This window comes from Cryptomeria japonica, chromosome 7, assembly GCF_030272615.1.
Source record: "Cryptomeria japonica chromosome 7, Sugi_1.0, whole genome shotgun sequence".
NCBI classification, from domain to species: Eukaryota; Viridiplantae; Streptophyta; class Pinopsida; order Cupressales; family Cupressaceae; genus Cryptomeria; species Cryptomeria japonica.
The window spans coordinates 815,404,665-815,425,172 of record NC_081411.1 but is presented as its reverse complement, the minus strand read 5'-3'; the positions used below and the strand labels follow the sequence as shown (position 1 = coordinate 815,425,172).

Genomic DNA, 20,508 nt, shown 5'->3' with positions numbered 1-20,508 from the left:
GGTGTATCATCTTTAGGCACTAAGATCAAATTGCGGGTTATTCGGGCAATGGTGCTTCCTCCTAAGGAGGCGACAGTTCATGGGAAAGAAAAGTCCCAGATTCACATTCCTGTGATTGATCCTGATGATCGAGATGAACGACAACAATCAGATGATGCCCCTAAGTCACTGGCTTTGGAGTCACCTCATGAGATTCCCTCCTCAGTTTCCATGGAACTGCCTCTATCTCCTGCTGACACAGTAGTGGATGAGTCTCCTCAGAATGCCGTTCCTATTTCAGCAGTTGAGCCACCTCTTGATCATCAACAAGAGAGTTTGTTGGAAATCTTTGAGGATACTCCTACATGTATTCATTTGTCAAAGATTGATATCTCTACTTCCGGCTTTGAGGAGTTTATGAAACAATCTTCATGTCCTTTAGTTACCGAACAAGCCATGGTTGCCATCCAGACAGACACTTCCCCTAGGATGACCACGATTGTCCAAACAAAAACTGCTTCTCCTTTGCCTTCAATTGCTATTGAAGGAGAACTAGTCGTTTTACCTCCATGGCTTAGTTCGTTCACTCCCAAAAGGAAGAAGCAGGGAATTTCTTCTAATGTCTTTGATTATCAGCAGCTTAAGCAATCTATGCCCAAGGTTGCTAAAAAAGCCAAGACGGTCTCAAGGGTAACAGTTGACAGTAACAAAATGAAAGTGGCATAAATTGTTGAGCCCCTTGTAGATAAGCCACACGTGGAAATGCAAGTTGTTGATCATAGGGTCATAAGGATAGAATTGGGTAAGCAAATGCATGAAGTGGTCAAGCATGATGCCCAACAATCCATAGCTTCACTAGTACAATGGTATGATGAACTTCTAGCGAAGAAAGACAAGCTAGAAGTGGAGAATAGGCAACTTGTTGCAGCTGTTCATAAAGTCAGAAAACTTGCTGGTGAAAGGAGTAATCCTTCAAGTTCTTCCGGTTCACAAGAATCAATTCGGGGAGTTGAAAGAGCTGCTCAGAAGGTACAAGCGTTGGATTCTTGGGTGGATCAGCTTCATGATCTGTGTGTGCAAGTGCTGAAAGACATATTCCAAATGATGGTAAAGTTGGAGACCATTGCAGAAAAATTGAATCATACCTCTGAGACTTTCAAACAGAACTTGGAAAGGGTTGAAGGTAGCTTGACGTTTTGGTGCAAGATGCCTCAACAACAGTTGAGTGTTCTTCAGGAGCATGACATTATTCCTTCCAGGGTCATGTATCTAGAATTTGAAGAGCTCCTAGAGAACAAAGCCCTCGTTCTCAAATCCCTCGTTGAAGAGATTAATGACGCAATGAGATTGCGAGTTGAAGTATTCCAAGGTGTTGTTTCTCATTGTGAGAAGGCCTCTTGCAATATCATGGGTCAGAATGGGGAGTTGATACTAGAAGAAGAAGTTCTCAGCTGCCTCAATTCAAGTTTTGATAAAACATCAAATCTTCTTGCAGGAAATCCAGTTTACTTTGGAGAAGAACAACTCTATGCTTCTTCAATGCCATGATACCATTGTGAAGACCATGATTGTTGCCAAGAACACCCACGAGCCGAATCCTGCTAAGCTATGAACGACATCCAAAAGTTCTAAGGATTCATGTCTTCACATGCTGCAACTTAAGTGTTTTTCAACACTTAGTTGCATTTTTCAGAATTGTAATCTCTTAGTTGTAGTTTTTCTTTTGACATGTTTACTTGTAAAAACATTTTGTAAATTGCAAGTCAAGTCATTACTTGCACTTTTGTAATTACAAGTAGATGAGTAACAAGTCAATTTAGAATAGGAGTTGTAACTTTGAATAAGTCATAATTAGTTATTGAATAAGTCTTGGTGGTTGAGAGAATTTCTCAAGTTAGTTAGGATTCTCCCATCTTTTTCTCAAGACTCCTCTCCTATAAATACCTGAGGGGGTCTATTGTAATCTTTATCTTTTTGAAAGCAAGCAAAAACTCCACCAAATTTGTAGCAAAGAAGTCTTTGAGCTTTTATGTGTAAATTGAAGAATTGAAAGGAATAGAAGAAAATTACTCAAGTGTTGAGACTTTGTGCTATATTCTTGAGTTTATGTTCAATATTACCTTTCTTGCAGGTGTCTCTTAAAGGGCTTAATCAAATTTGATTTGCAGACTTTGTGCTGCAAGTATTGGAGATTAATTTAGTTAAAATAGAAGTTCTATTGAAAAAAATTGTAAGACTTTGTGCTTACACTAGTTCTTGAGAGAGATTAGAAGTAGATTTTATAATAGGAAATAGTTGTGAAACTTTGAGCTCACACTAGTTCTTATAATAGGAAATAGTTGTGAAACTTTGAGCTCACACTAGTTCTTGTTGTCTTGTGTACAAAGAATTAAGTTATTTTAGACTTTGTGTTGTTATAATTTGTTCTTGACATCATTAGAATAGAAAAGGGTAGATAGGACTTCACATAGTCAAGACTTTGAGCTTGATATTGCTGTCCTGTCTTGAAGGAAGTGACGGAAGTCTTTGAGATTTTAGGAAACTTCGTTTCCTTTCTCTCATTTCATTTCAAAAAGTTGTTATTGCTGTTTTATGTTAAATTGCTATCACTTTTTTGTGAAGAGAAAAGGATATTGGCTTTCTTGAAAAAAGAAGAAAGACTGTTGTTCCATCCTATTTTAGTTTTAGTATTAGATAGTAAGGGGAGCCTTCCCTTAATTAGGAGAGTTTTACTCACACACTATGGTTGAAGCCACAATTTTGTATATTTCCTCAAGTGTACAAAATTTTCAACCAACAAAGTTCATAACCATACTTGACGATTAACTAAAAGTACAACTTAACTAATATGCAAATTATAACTAATTTGTACTTTATTCTATCTACATCAAGCTCCCTATGGAATCTTGCCCAATTTTGCACTTTTCCCTTCTTAGTAACTTCATCAAACAATTTGCTTGCATATATGAATAGATTGTTTCAGATTTCATGAATTGAAGTTTGAAGTCACTTTAAACATGTTTCAATGAAAGATATTGTATAATTTAATGATAGAGAACAAACAACACTTGCATTAATCAAATATCTCAGTCCAATCTGCTGTTACATATTGCAGTAGTTTACAAGGTATAAACATTCAAACATAGTTCTCAGAAACATAGAGTCAGTTGAGACACATGCACATATAGATACTGTAGGCACTTGAATTTGTCCTACCTAATTAAATGAATTTTATATTTGTTTAATTATTAATTGTTCAACTGTTAATTAAATTCACATTAATTAATTTATTCCCCGTTTCTGACTATTAATTAAATAAACAAAACTTATTTATTTAATTAATTCATCTTATCCTAAAACCCCCTTTCTCATATTTAAATCCCTTTATCCCCCACACCTAGAATTTAATTAAATAATTATCTTATTTAATTTAAATCCCCTCACCCACTTGCATTTTCTAGAAAATGCAAGTTGCACACTAACCCTCCCCTTAATCATTTCTAAACCCCCTTTCATTAGCCTAATCACCCCCTAATTTGTTTGCACATTCCTAAACCATGGGATTAGGGAAGGGTCACTTCTCAACCATTAAGGCTCTTACAAAGCCTTCAAAGCCTTCTCCCTTTAACAAGCAAACCCATATAGGCTGTGACCATTCTAACCCCCATTTAACTCTTACACATTCCTCCAACCCTATGTTAAGTCCAAACCCATCAACTCAGCCATTAATGGCTTCCTTCATGTCTTCTCTGTTGTTTGTAATTAGGGTTGGTGGACTCCAATTGCCTTAGGCAACATTGGAATCCGCCTAAGGGTCTGGTCCCTCCTTTAGCGTGTAGGGCTGGGCCCTCTCTCATGGCACATACTAAACCTCATGCCACATTCTAAAGTGCACCCACAAAATAGGGCCTACCCTATCCTAATAAGGCATTTCGATAAAAGGGAAATTAATAAATAAAAGGTTAAATATAAAAGCAAGGCCAACCTAACTAAACAACCTTGCTCCACATATAAATGAATATCAACTTCACATTCATTACATACACCACAGCTCTCTATGCGAAATATATATCTGCTCAATGTGAAGGTTGAAGTAGCGATTACCTATATACATTGATATCCTACAACAAGCATCTCTGTGTTTAGCGAATTATACTTAGAAGGCAGCAGACAGCGAACACTAGTAGATGCACAATGAATTCCCTTGAAGGATAGCAAACCCTCTTGAAGGACTGTGAACTAGTTTAAAGGTGCAGCGAATAACATTCAAGTGGCAGCAATCATTATCTCTGTGACAATGAGCTAATCTTGTAGACTGCAACCTCAAATCTGCCATCCTTCTTGTGACAGCAACATCTGTACTCCAGATAAGTGTGTAATCATCATATGAATCTAATCCATAATCAGATCTGAGGATCTTTTCTGGTTGGGTTTTTCCTCCTAGGAGGTTTTCCTAGGGTAACTGTGTCTTGTTCTTATTTATTCTCTTTCTTTGCTATGCCTAAATCTGGAAAAACTATAAATCTCTAATCTAATTAATTTAGTTAGAAACAAATTCTGATTTTTTGATTTTATATTAATCTGAAAGTGTTAAAAACAATATTCTCAAGCCTTTAAGGCTTTGTCCATTTCCCTCTCAAGTCTTCCCTTGTTGACACTTGTCAACCTGTGATTGCTTGAGGAAGAGCACATGGATTGAGGATCATGGAATCCTCAATCAATCCCCTTGACTCAAGGGAGTAATCCAGGACGAAGGCTTCTAGTGAAGAGATTCAGGATCAAGGAGATAGTTCCAAAAGAGTTAATCAAAGTTAGAGGGTTTGATCTCCAAGGAAGATACAATTTGGGAATATCTCCTACCATCATCTCATTTTGTAGGCACTTGGAAATGTTGAGTACCAAGAGATATGCCTCAACCACTACAAGATGAGCAAGTTGAGGTGGCGCCTAGTCATCTTCAACCCAATCATATCATTCCAAGTCAAGGCTTCCAGATTCAATGCACTTGACTCATCCAACGAGGAGGATAAATACCATGAGGAGGCACAAAGTTCGATGTACCTAACCTCATCATTCATTGGTCTAACTTTCAAGGAAGGACATGTGTCGTATTCATTGTAATTTTATCAGTGGTCAAGCATTAAATGCTGTGTAATGCGTTTAACAAACCCTAATTAGGGTTTCTATCTTGTAATCTTGGCCATTGATGTAGATTTAATCCTGGCCATTCAATTGTAGTGAGAGCACTATAAAAGGCTCCTTTCTCTCATTTGTAAAGGTTAATAGTTAATAGTTCAATAGCAAGTAGTTAGCAATTGGGAGTAGAGTAGGAGGAGAAGGCATAAATTGTTGCCAAGCTTGTAAATAAACATCCTTTTAATTGAATTTATGGTGGAATGTGTTGTTTCTTTTACATATTGCATGGTTTCTTGTTGTATCCTCATGTTAGATGATGTTGATTAGATTGATGGAATCTATTGTGGATGTTAATGATGAAATTTGTATGTTCACACTACTAGTATTTTGCTGATTGTGAAGTATGTTGTGTAGTCAACTGAACTCTTTATAAACTTAACTTCGACTGCTACTTACCCATTGATATGCATCACATTGATGGTGTCTATGTTGTTGGTGGTGATTTGAACGTCATAAGAAATCACCTTAGAAGATAGCACTAGCTTTGTGGCGTTGTTACTTTGCATGGCAAAGCGAAGTCGTAGAATTTCACTAAGTCATTCATAGTTTCTTACATTGCTAGGAATAGTGTAGTCTCTTTTAACCTTCATCTCTTTTATCTTTTTTTCAAACCAAGTAATTTCCACATTCCAACAGTATACCAACATTCTGGTTTAATGTAAGTCCCCATTGTGATTCCAACAAATCACATCACAATCTTTGAGTCTATCCGTGTATAAGGTAAAGACTTGACTATCAGAACCTTGGAGTCATCTTGGTTTATCACATTGTTTAGCATCCAAGAGGTCTTTGTTCAAGAGAGGATAAGATACTTACTATTTTGTTCTGTGTTTGAAGGTGTCACATAATGATAACACATCAACAGATGGGTTTTTTAAATTTTTCTCCACAAAAAATCATGGAGGGTTTTGCATGTTTTTCTCTTCAAAATCATGGTTTTTGTTTGCTTTTGCATGATTTTTTCACACAAAAACCGTGGGATTTTTTTGGCTGGAGGGTCCTCTGATCTTTTCCAGAAAAAATCATGAAGGGTGTTGCTATTTTCTGGGTTTTCTGATTTTTTCCATAAAAAGTCATGGTGGTGGGTTTTTTGATTTTTTTGCATAAAAAATTATGGTGGTGGGTTTTCTGGTTTTTTCCAAAAGAAATCATGGTGGAGGGTTTGTCGACTTTTCCATAAAATCGTGGTTTCAGTTTTTTGCTAATTTTTTTGTCAACAAAAAATCAAACTTTTTTGAGAAGCTTATCTCGGTTTCTCTAGATAATGGGAGGGATCACTTTGTTAACCAACATCATGTTGGAATGTTCAAAGGATTGTGGTAGACTTGGTCATATCCAAAAGTTTTGTAGAACTAGGAAGGGTCTCAACGGTAGGCTCATGTCGCAGAGCATTCTAAGAAGGGGGCAGTCTTCTATGCATTCATGGCCAAATGACCTACAAATTATGTCAAGTCTTCTGTAGGGTAGTTAGTGTTAAAATAATAGCTAGCTCGGATAAAGACAATTTCCAATTGTACGATTTATTATTGGGGCTGGGCCCTATTGATGTGTTTTTTATGCACATAACAATACAGAATAAATTACCAAAGTAATTTACCCTCCCTTGAACAAAATCACCTCAGATGCTAAGAATGAGATCAACTAAAATGATTCCAAGGTTTCTACATGTCAGGTCTTGACGAGTGGGTAAGTTCAGTGGTTGATGTGAATTGCTGTGTTTCACTTTGGGGACTTACGCAAATGTTTGGATTATCATGAATGATGCGGAATAGGTGTGCTGACAACTTAAGATTTATCAATAAGGCTCTGGATTTACTTCTTACTAAAAACAAGGGGAAAAAGAATAGGGTTCAGGAAATCTATTCTAAACCTAGGAATGTAGGAAATGGTGAATGGATTTAGTGGAATCAAACCAGGCAAGGTCTCGCAATCATGTATTGACACAAGCTTAGTGCAATCATCTAAGGTATACTTAATGATTTTCAGACTATTACCATCAAACGTAGACACCATCCAAGTTGATGCTTGTCAACGGACGCATAATAGTTGAAGTTATGCTTACTCAAACTCCAGTTGACCACACAAGGCACACTTACCAGCGGCAAGAGGCTAGTGGTATGGATTAAGGATTCCACACAAATATACTCAACAAATCTTCCATTCAATCTAACATACATGAAAATAAATTTGTTGTCTCATCTCTAGCAATGTGCGACAAAATCTCCACTCTCTTGGGCTCCTTCTTCTTGGCACTCCTAGCTAGTTAGTCATCAATATCATCAATAGGCTGTACCTCTATCATTTGTTTACTTTTTTCCATGCTTCTTCTCAACCATTCAGGAATAGCGGCCATTTCCATACCATCATCGAGACATACTTCTCGATCAAGGTCTTTCAGTGCCGAGATAACTTCATCATTATCATCAGGATTATCCTTAGTCCAATCATATACTTCATTTCCCAAGCTAACTTCCAAAAGGACAGTAGGGGATTCCGGCTGATCATTTTTCTCATAAGGAGGTGCAGATGTTGCTGTGGCATGGAAATCCTGAATATTCTCTGGTAGTATCACTGTGTTGGAACACTGTTGAGTCTCCTTATTCTGTTCTGTTACTTCAATCACTTCGATTGATGAGACACTGGGAGGGGGTGAAGGAAGGATAAGTGGAGGAATGATAGTCTTTTGTTTCTTCTTCACATCCTCAATCTTCTTCCCTCTAGCCTTGACTTCTCCAGGCATGTTCTTCCTTCTCTTGGGAGCTTGACTCTCTTCGTCTGCATGAATCCTGACATCACTGACAGTCCTCTGATCATCCTCGGAAGTAGACTCTTCCAGCTTCATCCTTTCATAAGTGAAGGGAACACCCATGTCAACTAAACTGTTCATCTGCATATCTACCCATGTGCGGGAGAAATTCAAGACTTCTCTCATTAATACATTCAGGTCAGTCTCTTCTGACTCTGACCAATTTGGCAATAGGATTACCTTCTTCATTTCATTCTCATAATGTGGGTGTGTATGATCCCTATCATCTAATACCTGATCAGGGATGAGGAAAAGTCCACACTTCCTCATGAAATCCACTGACATTCTAGACCACATTCTTCTCTTTAATCTTATGAGTGAACTTCTCTCGTCTGATCCTCCCGACCTTCTTGTCTGGATCAAATCTTTCTCTTTTCTTATATGTTGCAAATCTGTAGAATGCAATCTCCTCACCTGCAGTGCTGGCGGCTATGGCGGATTGGCAAACCTCTGACGTCTTCCCAACTGAAATAGGGAATGTCATTCCTGTCCTGTGCTTCTCTCTCTGGATAACATCGAACTCTAGAATCTGTCGAACAATATCATTCTGTCGGTTGGATACCTAGGAAGTCTGTAGGGTTCAGATTGAAACCCATGAATCCTGAGGTATTTGAAAGTGGGGAACTGTATATACCACGATCCATATTTCTCCATTAATTTTGTTGCCTCCTTGGACAATCTTCTGTGTATTCCGCCTTGCAGCATCCGTGTGATGTACATAGTGAATGCATCATTCACTCACTTGTAGTCTTCAATTCTGTGCATACTCAGCTGGGGGTAGCATTCATAACTCTTAAATTGTCCTTGCCCATTTCCGACTTCACCCTTGCATATTAATCCTCTGTATGAAACAAATCGTGCAAGTAGGTACACTAGGTAAGAAGTCATGGCGAATGACTTGGACCGCTCTACATTCCTCAACTAGAAATCCAGATTGTCACTTATGATCTTGGACCAATTCACTAGTGTTCCTCTAAGACAATCCTAGATGAAGTAGAACATCCATCCATGAAATATTGCTCCCTGCAACATTCCCATCACTCTGTTGAGTAGGAATATCAAATCATTATGTTCCTCCTTAAAATCTATGCACATAAGTGTCTTGGGAGCCTTGGAATGATGATTCCTAGGTTCAATCATCCACTCTTTATTAATTAAACTCTTGCATACACCCATCTTCTTCGTGTATCTGTCTGCATAATCCTCCTTGGTCACATCCTTCATGTCTATTCCGCGTGGAATTCCGAACACCTCTGCAATGGCATCCTTAGCAAGGTAGGCGATGACAACGCCCTTAGGACTCTTGATCATTCTTGTGAGTGGATCGTAACATCGTGCACACTCCAGGATCAACTCACTGCACTGTATGGATTGTGGAAACCCAATGGCATGGAAAATGCCACTCTTCATAGTATTCGCATATGCTGGAGAAGGAACCTGATCTCTGGATCCGAACATCCGATGCTGCATCTGGTCGAAGTCTAAGAAATGCATGTTGGTATCAGTGATCTTCTTCCATCTGGATGAAATCTTAAACCCTGGATAAAATCCAGTCTCCAATGTCTTCAACAGCTCTTTCCTTTCCTTGTATCCTGATTTTGACATCGCACCTGTACGAAGCTGGAAGTTAGTCCTAGGATAAAAATAAATACTTGTAATAAAATTCCTGACTTTCTAGAGATTTAGCTAATTTAGAGCATGGAGTCAGCAAAATAATCCATACACTCAGTAAATTTTAGCAATTAAATTCAATGTGTGACAACACTAAGGCATGGAAGCCTTCCACAAAATTCATTTATACCTCCTTATGCTTAGAAAATATGCAAGCAAAAATGCAAAGGAGTATACCGGAAAAGTGATGACTAAGGAGAGGTGTGAAAGGTTGTGTTTTCAGACAATGAATGTCTGAAGACACCTTCTGCAGTCAACAATGGAGGTCAAAATTCTAAAGACAACCTGAAAAATCAGACTTTCAAAAACATGTTGTAGTCTTCAAAATGTGCATAAAATCAATTAAAAAATCAGATTTATTGATGAAAACAATAATTTTCTGGAATGTAAGTATGGCTGGTAAAATTTAGTTTTCTAAGGACAAGTCTGAAAATCGGATACTTTAGACTTACCAGCACCTTGCAAAGTGGTTTAAATCCCTGAAAATGATGAAAAATTGCTAAGGAAACAGCCCCAAGCAAATTCGCCAAAATTGGCTAGGTGGCTGGAAATGAAAATTTATGAGGACAACCGCCTAACAATGGAGTTTCAGACCTGCAACAGCGATAAAATGGTCTAAAAAATGCACAGAAACTCCATAAAATGCCTCCAAATGCTAAATGTTCAAGTTGGAATTGGCTGGGCAATAAAAACTTAAGTTTGAAAATTAATGGCAGTCATTAATGGAGGTCAAAATCTGAAGCAAACCTCAGATCTGAAGCAAATCAGCAGGCTGGAAATGATGGCAGCCACCAAACATGCATGGAAATCATCAAAACATGGCACCAAAACACCTCCCAAGCAAAATCAAAATTTTCCCAAGTCTAGCGCCAAAAATGGAATTTTGAAAATTGATGTCAATGGCAGCAATCTGCAACAATGAAGGATGGCAGCAATCTGGAAAAATCGCCCAAGTTGGGGTTGGATACCCCAAACACAAAAAATCGCCTTCCTTAGCAAAAAATCGAAATTTTCAAAATTCTGAAAATTGTTGTTAATGGCAGCAATCTGCAGCAATGAAGGTCTGAACAGCAGCAAAAATGGTGGAGGAAAAATCGCCCAAGTCTCCAATCATGAATTTGCCAACTTTTACCAAAAATTGCTAAATTTGGAAAAAATCGCCAAACTTAGCAAAATTGAAAATCTGAAACTGGTCTTTAATGGCAGCCAAGGAGGATAGATCAGCAAGTTGGAAAAAATGGAGGAAAATAAATCCTCAATCCCACACTTCACAAAAATGCCTTGCTAAAAATTTGCCCAACTTGGAGAAAAATTGCTTTCATGGAGACACCTGGCAGAAATAATAATAAAATAATGCTGAAGTTCTTCTCATATACTTGCTTTCACCTCCCTCTTTCACCACACAAGCAATGTGGGATAAAAAACACTTGTATAAATACTTGCTTGGTGAAACCCTAACTTGCTTCTAGAAGGTTCAAACATTTAATAATTATTGCAAGTTATTAAATTTGCTTTTAATTTTTAAATAATCATTTAATAATTATTTAAAAGCAATCAAAATGGGGCTTATTTATTAAAATATTCCAATTTAAATCCAAAATAAGGCCTCCAGGGGAAAATCGCTATAGGTTGGGATTGAGAAATCCCTTTAAAAATCACTTAAGTGTCAAAATTTGCCCCATAGGGGAAATTCGACCCATGCTTGGATAAAAATCCATGCTCAACTTCATCAAAATGCACATAAAAACCATCCCAGGGGAAAATTGATATGAGTTTGGACAAAAATCCAGACAAAAATGCACTCATTTTGCAAAAATCACCCCCCAAGGGAAATTCAATGTGTGTCTGGATAGAAATCCACACTCAAAACTCACTTAGCTTGGAAAAATACCTCCCTGGTGGAAAATCGACCTCAGTCTGGACAAAAATCCGGACTCAAAACTTTTCATAATGTTCCCAGTGGAAAATCGATCCCTGTCTGGATAAAAATCCGGACAAAAATCCTTACAAAAATGCTCAGGGGAAAATCGCTCCCTATTTGGATAAAAATTTGGACAAAAATCCTTAGTTGTCACAAATATCCTGGTGGAAAATCGACCCAGGCATGGAATTATCCTTGCACTCCAGTCCGCACTCCCAAGGGAAATTCGATGGCAGTCTGGATAAATCTTGACACTTAGCCAAATTTTAGCTTTTCGAGGGGAAAATCGCTCTAGGTGTGGATAAACAGTGGGGGAAATTAGTGGCCAGTATGGATTCCAGGGGAAACCCATGTGTAGTATGGATTTTGAGTGGGGGAATGGGTTGGGTAGTCTGGAATGTGAAGGGAAAAACACCTCTAGCATGGATTTTGACCCTTTAACCCTTGGAATATGACTTTCCCTTAGGATTTTATCATTTTAACCACTCAAAATCACTCAGCGACTTTAAATTTGACTGGACTTATACTTATTTTCCAAAACTATGAGCAAAATGCTAGGAAAATATTGGAATAAAGTGCGAAACCAACTTAAATATTACCTTAGGAGCGAGAAAACAACTCCAAAAGGTCTGTGAATATCTTGGCACTTTAAAATCATTGATGTGCGCGTTTAAAAACACGTTAACGTTCAAATGGTCAAACACTTAGCAAAACTTAGGATCATTAAAAATATCATCTTTTGTAACTTGATCCTAACACTTCAAAAACCCTAGACGACACTAGGCATGATCAAAACTCCGAGACTTGGGCACGGGAAACACAAAATTGCTCACTAAGCAGCCAAAACCCTAACCTAACAATGCAGGAAGTTGGCAAAAGAGGGGGGTCCCTGTTAGCAATGGCGTGATGTGTGAAAGGGTCACAACAGGCCCAAATCAATGTAAAACAAATAAAGGCAATAACTTCATTATGAGGCAAGACCTATTGAGCGGTCTAATTGTAAAATGTATAACTAAATAAAGACAATAACTTCATTATGAGGCAGGACCTATCGAGCAATCTAATTGTAAAATGTAAAACATATAAGCAAGCCGACTTGCTAACTTGACACCTCAAGTCAAGTATATAAGCAAGTGAATTGCATGGCTTTAGATACACACATTACATCAGCGAATTATCTCTACAAGACTAGCGAATTCATTCAGTGAACTCATTCAACGAATTGTCTTCATCTCATTGAGCGAATATCTTCTATATGTCATCAAGAAGACAACGAAGTAATCAGCAGAACATATCTAGAAAATAGAGAATCCTAATTGGGAGTCAGCAAGCATCATTAGATCACAACGAACTTGATTGAAGGCTCAGCGAACCTTATTAGTAGCAGAGCGAACTTGATTAAGAGCACAATGATCACCTTTGAATATCTGCAATCATCATTAAAGGGCAGCAAACGCGTGCCCTAGGCTAGAAATATTACTGTGATTAGATTGCTGTTAAAGAGTGAAGCTCATTGTAAATTAAATTGGTATTGCCTAATAAAGATCTGAGATTAGTGGCTGAGTTTTTCACCTCCAAGAGGGAGGTTTTCCCAGGGTATCTGTGTGTTTTATGTTTGTTCTTCATTGCATTCTGATTTCTGTTATTTATTGTTTAATCTGATTGCTAAAATCAACGGTTAGTAGAATGACCATTAAGGGAGGGTATTAAAGTAATTATGTAATGTTTCTATAATGGTCATTCAGTTAGTCAGTTTAGGATCTTTCCCTTTTCGTGTTTAGTTTCTTTTAAGAATGTCTCCTTATGTGTTTCTATTCTCGATTGTTTCCGTTATGGAAATATCCTCTTGTAATTTTCTATGTAAAGAGTATTCCTCTCCTTATTTAATAACAACATTGAATTATCATTTCATCTTTTAGAGTCACATGGTGTGATATCCTTCCATTTGGAAGCAAATTTTTCTTAGGTTGCATTAGAGCTTTCACCAATCTCCATTGTGCTATCACCACACCTAAGGCCAACATATGACAGTCTCTCTATAACTCAGTTGAAAGGTGAATTCCGTTTCCTTCCTTGGCCAAAGGATCTTTACTATGTCTCATATTAGTAACCAAGAGCCAATACCTTTAGCATATTTCTCAAAATTATCAAAAGCATAGTTTCAGTTCTTTGCTAAAAATCGCCAAAACTCGCTAGTCCTAGAGCTCATCGAGTCCAAGTGCCACAGACTCACAAGCTGTAACCTGGCGAGTCCAGGCATGGACTCATCAACTCGTGGGCATGGATCGCACGAGATCTAGGCAATGACTCGTGAGTCCCAACCTAGGACTCTTGTGCATCTAGTCAGACGTTAAGGCAGTTTTAAAACATGTTTTTTTTGTTTTTGACTTCTTAATTGTTTTTCACTTCTTTTTTCACTTTCTTGTCCATTTCTTCATATTTTGGCTTAAACTTGTTCATTTCTTCATATTTTGGCTTAAACTAGCACTTTGTGCAGCTTATTGTTGCTGTTCCTCAAACCGATTAGGGTCTCCACTCCCAAACCCCCAGCAGAATTGGATGCAATTGAGGAGGATGAAGAATATTTTGAAGATCAAGAAATTATGCAATTTGAATGATGAATTTTCAAATATTGAGTATTTGAAGATCATATAACATGTGTATGGTTTGAATTATGACAAATTGATAATCAAATTAGACTCCTATGTTCTCTAAATCATTTGATTTTTTTTTAATTTTTTTTTTGTAAAACTACAGTTTTCTTCTTTGCCAAGTCTCGAGTCTGAGTCCTACTTTGGGCTGCTGAGTCTGAGTTCTCAAATTATGATCAAAATAATTATTCAATGTTTCATTAGAAGGAGATAATCTGATGGAGTGTTTATGATTTGTTGCATTTATTTTGTCTCTTGTGAGACAACACAAATGGTAGAACTGTTCTTTAAACTGTAAGGTGAAGCTTTTTGAGATCTAAGTAAACTTAATACCGACTTTAGATTAAAACTATGGACATAATTTACAGGCACACACACCATACAGGATTTGAATTGCTTTTTTTGGCATTAATGTAAAGTACTAATTTACTATGTGTTTGCCTTGAATACAAGTGCTGGCTTGTCAACAGTTAAGACCTGCAGTGAGATTTTCAGATATAAAGGAGGGTAAGCCATTCAAACACAAACAATTAGACACAACTTATTGCTAGCTAAAACAGAGACCAGTATTTCATTGCAAAAAAGATTTGAAGGGCAAACATATGAAGGGCATCTGATAATAGCCATAAAATTTCCTTCATCCAAACAACCATTCCATGATTTATAGTTTACAAATCCCTATGAGGCAATTCTCATTGATAAGATTTATCACTTGTTCATGAATGTGTCATTTATGATTAAGATTCATTCATTCCGATTCAAGATATTTTCATCTTTGTACTACCTATTGATTATTGCTATATATTTGAATAGTTACATCTGGGTATGTTCTTTTATGTTCATTGTGAAGTCATTTGGTAATTTGGCCTGAAGGAAATCATTTCAAATATATTATTTCTTTTAGGACTTGAAAGCAGAGCTAAAGGGGCAATTTGATGCAGTCTTAGACACAATTGGTGTTCCTGAAACTGAAGCATTAGGCATTGGACTTCTGAAGAGAGGTGGTCACTACATGACTCTTCAGGTACATTTACATAAATGAACTCTGATAATTGTAATAAGGTAGAACAGTATCCAATATATTTGATGGTTTCTTGATTGTATTACTCCTACAAGGGAATTATTGAATGGACCCATTGCTACAGGGAGAGGCAGTTTCATTAACTGACAAGTATGGTCTACTTGCTGGTGGTGCAGCAGCAGCGGTTGTATTGTCAAAGAAACAAGTACAGTATCGGCAATCACATGGAGTGAGTATGTAATTTTTCCTTTGTTTTTTAGAAACTTGAAAATAAAGGGCACATGAATTGTAAAATGTTATATGAAATGATAGCTAAGAAGCTTCCAAAAATGGAAATGCAGACGAAATGTTTTACTTTGGGAAAGGGAAAATGATAGTCAAATATCACTATAATCTTTTGATGAACACAAATTTAATGCCATCAGTAGATTCGCATTTATAATCTCCATATTATGATCCATATTCGAGTGTGTTAGAAGTGGAAAATGCAAGCTGATGATGGAAATGCATGTGGCACATGAAACATGAGGGTCAATTCACTTTCCGAGGGACAGGTCAATTGATGTTTATATCTTACACATCAAGTGTTCCAAACCATTTTGGAACCTAGGACGAAAAACCATGACATAGCAAAAATAGTGTATATTTCTACAGGTCTGAGGACAGAGAATGTATCACTGGAATGTCTAGAGAGAAACCCGAAACCCGCAAAATAAGTCTTTGCACTTGGAAAATAATATTCTGATGGAAAGATATCTGAAAACAATACACATTTATTTATACATATAGCAGAATTTATAACAGTTATTATTGAACATTAGATGAGTGTTTTTAGTATTAAAGCTAGTTGCCTATCCTAATTTTTTAAGATAGCTAGCTATTTGCTGATGTAAGAGAAACACTTTTTAAGTTTTCTGTTGTCCTACCCTATGGTGACATCAGTTGCTTGAAAAATACAGTTAAAGTCCCTAGTTTCCTCTCTATTACAGATCAGTAGCAGTTCCAGTGCAGAAACTTAATTCCCAGAATTGTAGAATGCTAGTCCAAATGATGGCTAGTCCCTTGAATTTATATGTAATTGTTTTTCTTTATCTCATTGGTTAGCCATGACACTTTTCACTAGCTTGGCAAGTGTAGGGGCTCCTTAGAAAATATACAGGTTGATAAATTTAAATTTTTATGGGTATAAATAATGTGTTCTATTCATAATAATGATTTGATTTAAATAATTTTGTGAATCCTTTAAAAGTTTAAAGGGATCTATCTTTCTTTTTCTGATACAGGTGATAGTGGTAAAAGTGTGGGCCTTTTTTAGAGTAGAAACAGTGATAAGAACCTAGTAATATTAATTGGATTGTGGCTGTAGTGACTAGGTCAAATGTGAATTCCATAGCATGTTACGCACTTGGATCTTGGTATACATTTTTATGATGTGGGTTGTATGAAATGGTGAGTTGAGAAGTCATAGTTATTGAAATTGATAATACTAATAGTGCAACATCAAGACTCCCTCAAAAATGCTTCAGGCAGAACTAATTGGATGGTTAGTATCAGCTCTATTGCATTTACACTAGCATTATAATGTTTCACTTTTGTGACAATACAAGAATAGAATAGTGTTTCCAATAAAACCATTCTTCAAACTATAGGGTGAAGCTCCTTGAGACCTAACTAAACCTAAAACTATTAGAATTTACAAATATGCACGCTGTACAAATTAGTCCTTGAGGTTTTGCATTATATGTAAATATTTGACTGACTATGTGCTCTGAATGTAGCATTAGATTGTCAATAATCAAGAGTCAAGACTACAGCAAGATTTTCAGATTTACGGAGGACTAACAACTCAAACATGAATAAATATAGCTTTATATTGGTTAAACCAGAGACCTATATTTAGTTGCAAACAAAGATTTGGCTAAACCAGTGACCAATAGAGTAGTATCGACACAATAAATGATTAAATGAACAAATGTCACACAATTCTTGAAGATAAACTACTAAAGAAAAATGTGAAGTTAGTACTTTGTTAAATAACAAGCATCGACACAAAGTTTGACAAAGTTATTCAATTCAATCTACTTGATGGAATTACAAACACGGGATGAATGATTATTGAATAATGGCTTCAGCAGTATGAATGTGGCTTCTACCAACACTCATTGACTTTCATTGAACTCCAATAACTTGTTTGACAATATTTGTAGCATGGCTCAACATCAACTATCCCTATTTTTTTACAATGTGTTCAAGACACATTTATAGGCTTGCAAAAGCAGTTGTCAAGGCTCAAATGATAATAAAATAATTGATTTAAAGCACCTTAAGCCTCATCCTCTAAAAAACCCCTAAAAGTAGCCCAAAATAGACCTCATTTTTGCTTTAATCCTATTTTCTACCTTAAGTTGGTTGTCTAAATCAAGTGATGATTGAGATTCATTGCTTTTTTCTTTAAGACTCTTTGCCATCCTTGAGTTGTGAAGCTTCTTGCGAATTCTCCTTCACACTCCATTTGCATAAATACCAAGATGTGTTGTGCTTTGTTAGCTACCAACGAAGAGTGTCCAATGCCTAGTCTCTTGGAGAGATCCCCAACCTCTTTCATCACGACGACCTTGGATTGGAGATCCTGGAGATACCTCTGCATTGTGCTGATTGGGTCCTCCTCATCTAGCCTACCAATCTCGATTAGGTCCTCCTCACCTGGACTGCCAATCTCTATGATTTTTCCTTTTGGTCCATTCTTGCTTGATTCCTCGTCATTTTTAGATGGATTAGTCGTGGGTAATATATTGGCCTGGGCAACTCTTGAGTTGCCAATATTGGTTGTGGCATAGTTTGCTATAGATTCTCTACCCTAGGCAAAGGTACCTATGTGGAACTAGGTGGGGCACTCTCAACAACCACGATGGAATCCTCCTGGCAGTCAAGTCCCTCAACCATAAGCCCTTGAGATGAGGGAAAGGCTGGAGCCTCCACTAGGATCCCAAGCTATTCTAGCCATTGGTCAATTTAGCTCTCCAACTTTGCCATAGTAGTGTCACTAGGAAACCTAGTATCTTTAGGCAAAGTGACCTCAGTGGTAAGCAATGCAGTTGGTTGCATTGGGAGTGTGGTTGGTGGTGTTGGTAATGTGGTAGGTATCATTGGCAATGTCGATGGCAAGGTAACCAATGATAGCAACATAGTTGGTAGTGACAATGATGGCAACGAAATAGCTTCAATCTCATTCCTTTGCAAAGATTGAGCATCAACAACGAGCGATACCTCATCACTTGGTGTAGTAGCCAAGGTGGATGATGATAACTTTATGGGCTCATAGTCCTCAATATTGTCGCCCTTGTTGTTGTCCCTTTGTTTCTGTTTCTCCCTCCTTGGTTGTGTTGTTTCATCTCTAGGTGCTTGCATATCCAGTGTTGTCCAAAAAAATGTCATGGGCCATGAAAGGTCAAGATGGGACACTGGTTGAAACTTCCCCCACTTGTTGGCGGGTCTATGAAGGGCATCAAAAAACAAGACAATGATGTGATAGGAACTTTTGAATTTTCTTTGGCAAAAAACCCCCCAAGCTATACACCTTGCCAACACTCAATCCAATCATAAAGTCAATTATCCAGATAGCCACATATGATGCCTAATTGGCACTGGTGAGCCTGCATTTTATCAGGTTGATGTAGTAGGTAGGGTTCAAATTTCACAACTATGTAAGCATATGAATACTAAGTAGGCATATTTCACAACAAGGGGCTCAAAGACTCAATCATGTAACCATGTAGAACACTTCTTCTTTCATGACAACCTTCTTGACACTTGAATGTCTCAGAAGGAATAAGGATTCTCATTAGGTTTGTTTCAAAACACCCCATCACCATGACACTTCCCAAACTCCATACTTTCCCTTCACAAGGACACCTTGCCTTATAGATTACAAGTAGCGAATAAGGCTTTAATGTTCACAAGACTCAACCAATGCTAGGAACACCTTAGATCACACAAACACAACATTTCAACACCTTAGCAACTCCCACAAACACTGATTTCTCGAACTGTCATAATTTCCACATAACCTGTCCTAGTTTCTAGTAGCCCTATACATGTTGAAATGGATAGCTAGTTCGGATTATATTTTAATGTTGCCTTGTGGCAATTAAAATATTAATCATATTGTAATAAGGTTAAGCGATTACATGTCTAATAGGGCTGGGCCCAAAATAAAACGTGGTATAACTTGCAATTTATGTAGGCTCCAAATTGGGCGCTGAAAGGGCAAAACTAAAATATGTAAAATAGCGGCAATTTTGTTAAAGCCGACTTGGAAAACTTGAACATGAATCTTGTATATGAACAAGATTCATTTCACACTTCAAACACAATGCATCATCTTCATCAAGTGTCGTTAGCCTTATGAAAATTCAGTCAGCGAACTTGGAAGGAAAGGAAGCGATCCAAGTCTTCATACTGCTGCAAGTCTATCCGATCATTGAGCGAATCCATTGGACAGCTTGCTGGGCAAGGTGGTGTCCTATACTTCAGCAATCTCCTTCTCCAAGTGGTGTCGATATTCTGCTATCTCTAAAGATATATTACAGCTGCATATACTTGGTTTAATCTGCCCTAGATTGGCACTACAATCAGATAAGTAATCTGATATATACTGTTCATGTAATCTGCTTATAAATAAAGGAACTGATCTGAATCTTTGATGCTGGGTTTTTCCTCCAAGAGGGAGGTTTTCCCAGGGTATTTGTGTCTTGTCTTGTGTGCTTTATTGTTATTTCTTCTTATTCTCAGTCTGATTATAATTTAGTAATTAGATTAACATCTGATTGCCTAAAATCAACAATACAGAGACAAAATTTGACATATCTTTAATCACACTCTTGGTATCCATCAAAGGGAAATGTTTTTTTAATGCCCTTCTGGGAGACACAACACATATTCAATCTGATCATACAACACCTTTGGAACGTTTGACTCAAATTTGGACTGATTTTACATAGCCTAGGTCTAAAAAGTACAGTAAAAGGGGTTTTTTAGGCATAATTTTCAGTACAGGGCTCATATTAGAAACATAAAACCATTTTTAGATACCCATTTGGGCTTTATACAACATATGTCAAAATTGGATAGGGTTTTTTCAGAGCATAATCCTAAAAAATGGATTGCTACATTGGAAAAACCTAGTTTCTGAACTGTGTAACTGGAAAGATTCGACTATTAGACAAACTTAAACAACCTTTTATTTTGACCTGGTAAGATTGAA

At 37.2% G+C, this 20,508-nt stretch overlaps 1 protein-coding gene across 3 annotated transcripts in view; it reads left to right on the top strand.

Moving 5' to 3' along the window:
* The window catches only part of LOC131066542 (uncharacterized), a 148,367-nt gene that overhangs the window by 99,220 nt on the left and 28,639 nt on the right, over positions 1-20,508 (top strand). Inside the window, exons 5-6 of one of the 3 annotated variants that reach the window (XM_058001476.2) lie at positions 15,129-15,248; positions 15,422-15,474. In XM_058001476.2, the coding sequence (XP_057857459.2) occupies positions 15,129-15,248; positions 15,422-15,474 (173 nt within the window). Of the gene's footprint in view, positions 1-15,128; positions 15,249-15,369; positions 15,479-20,508 lie in introns of all 3 variants that reach the window. The other 2 variants (XM_058001422.2, XM_058001360.2) reach the window with 2 other exon arrangements.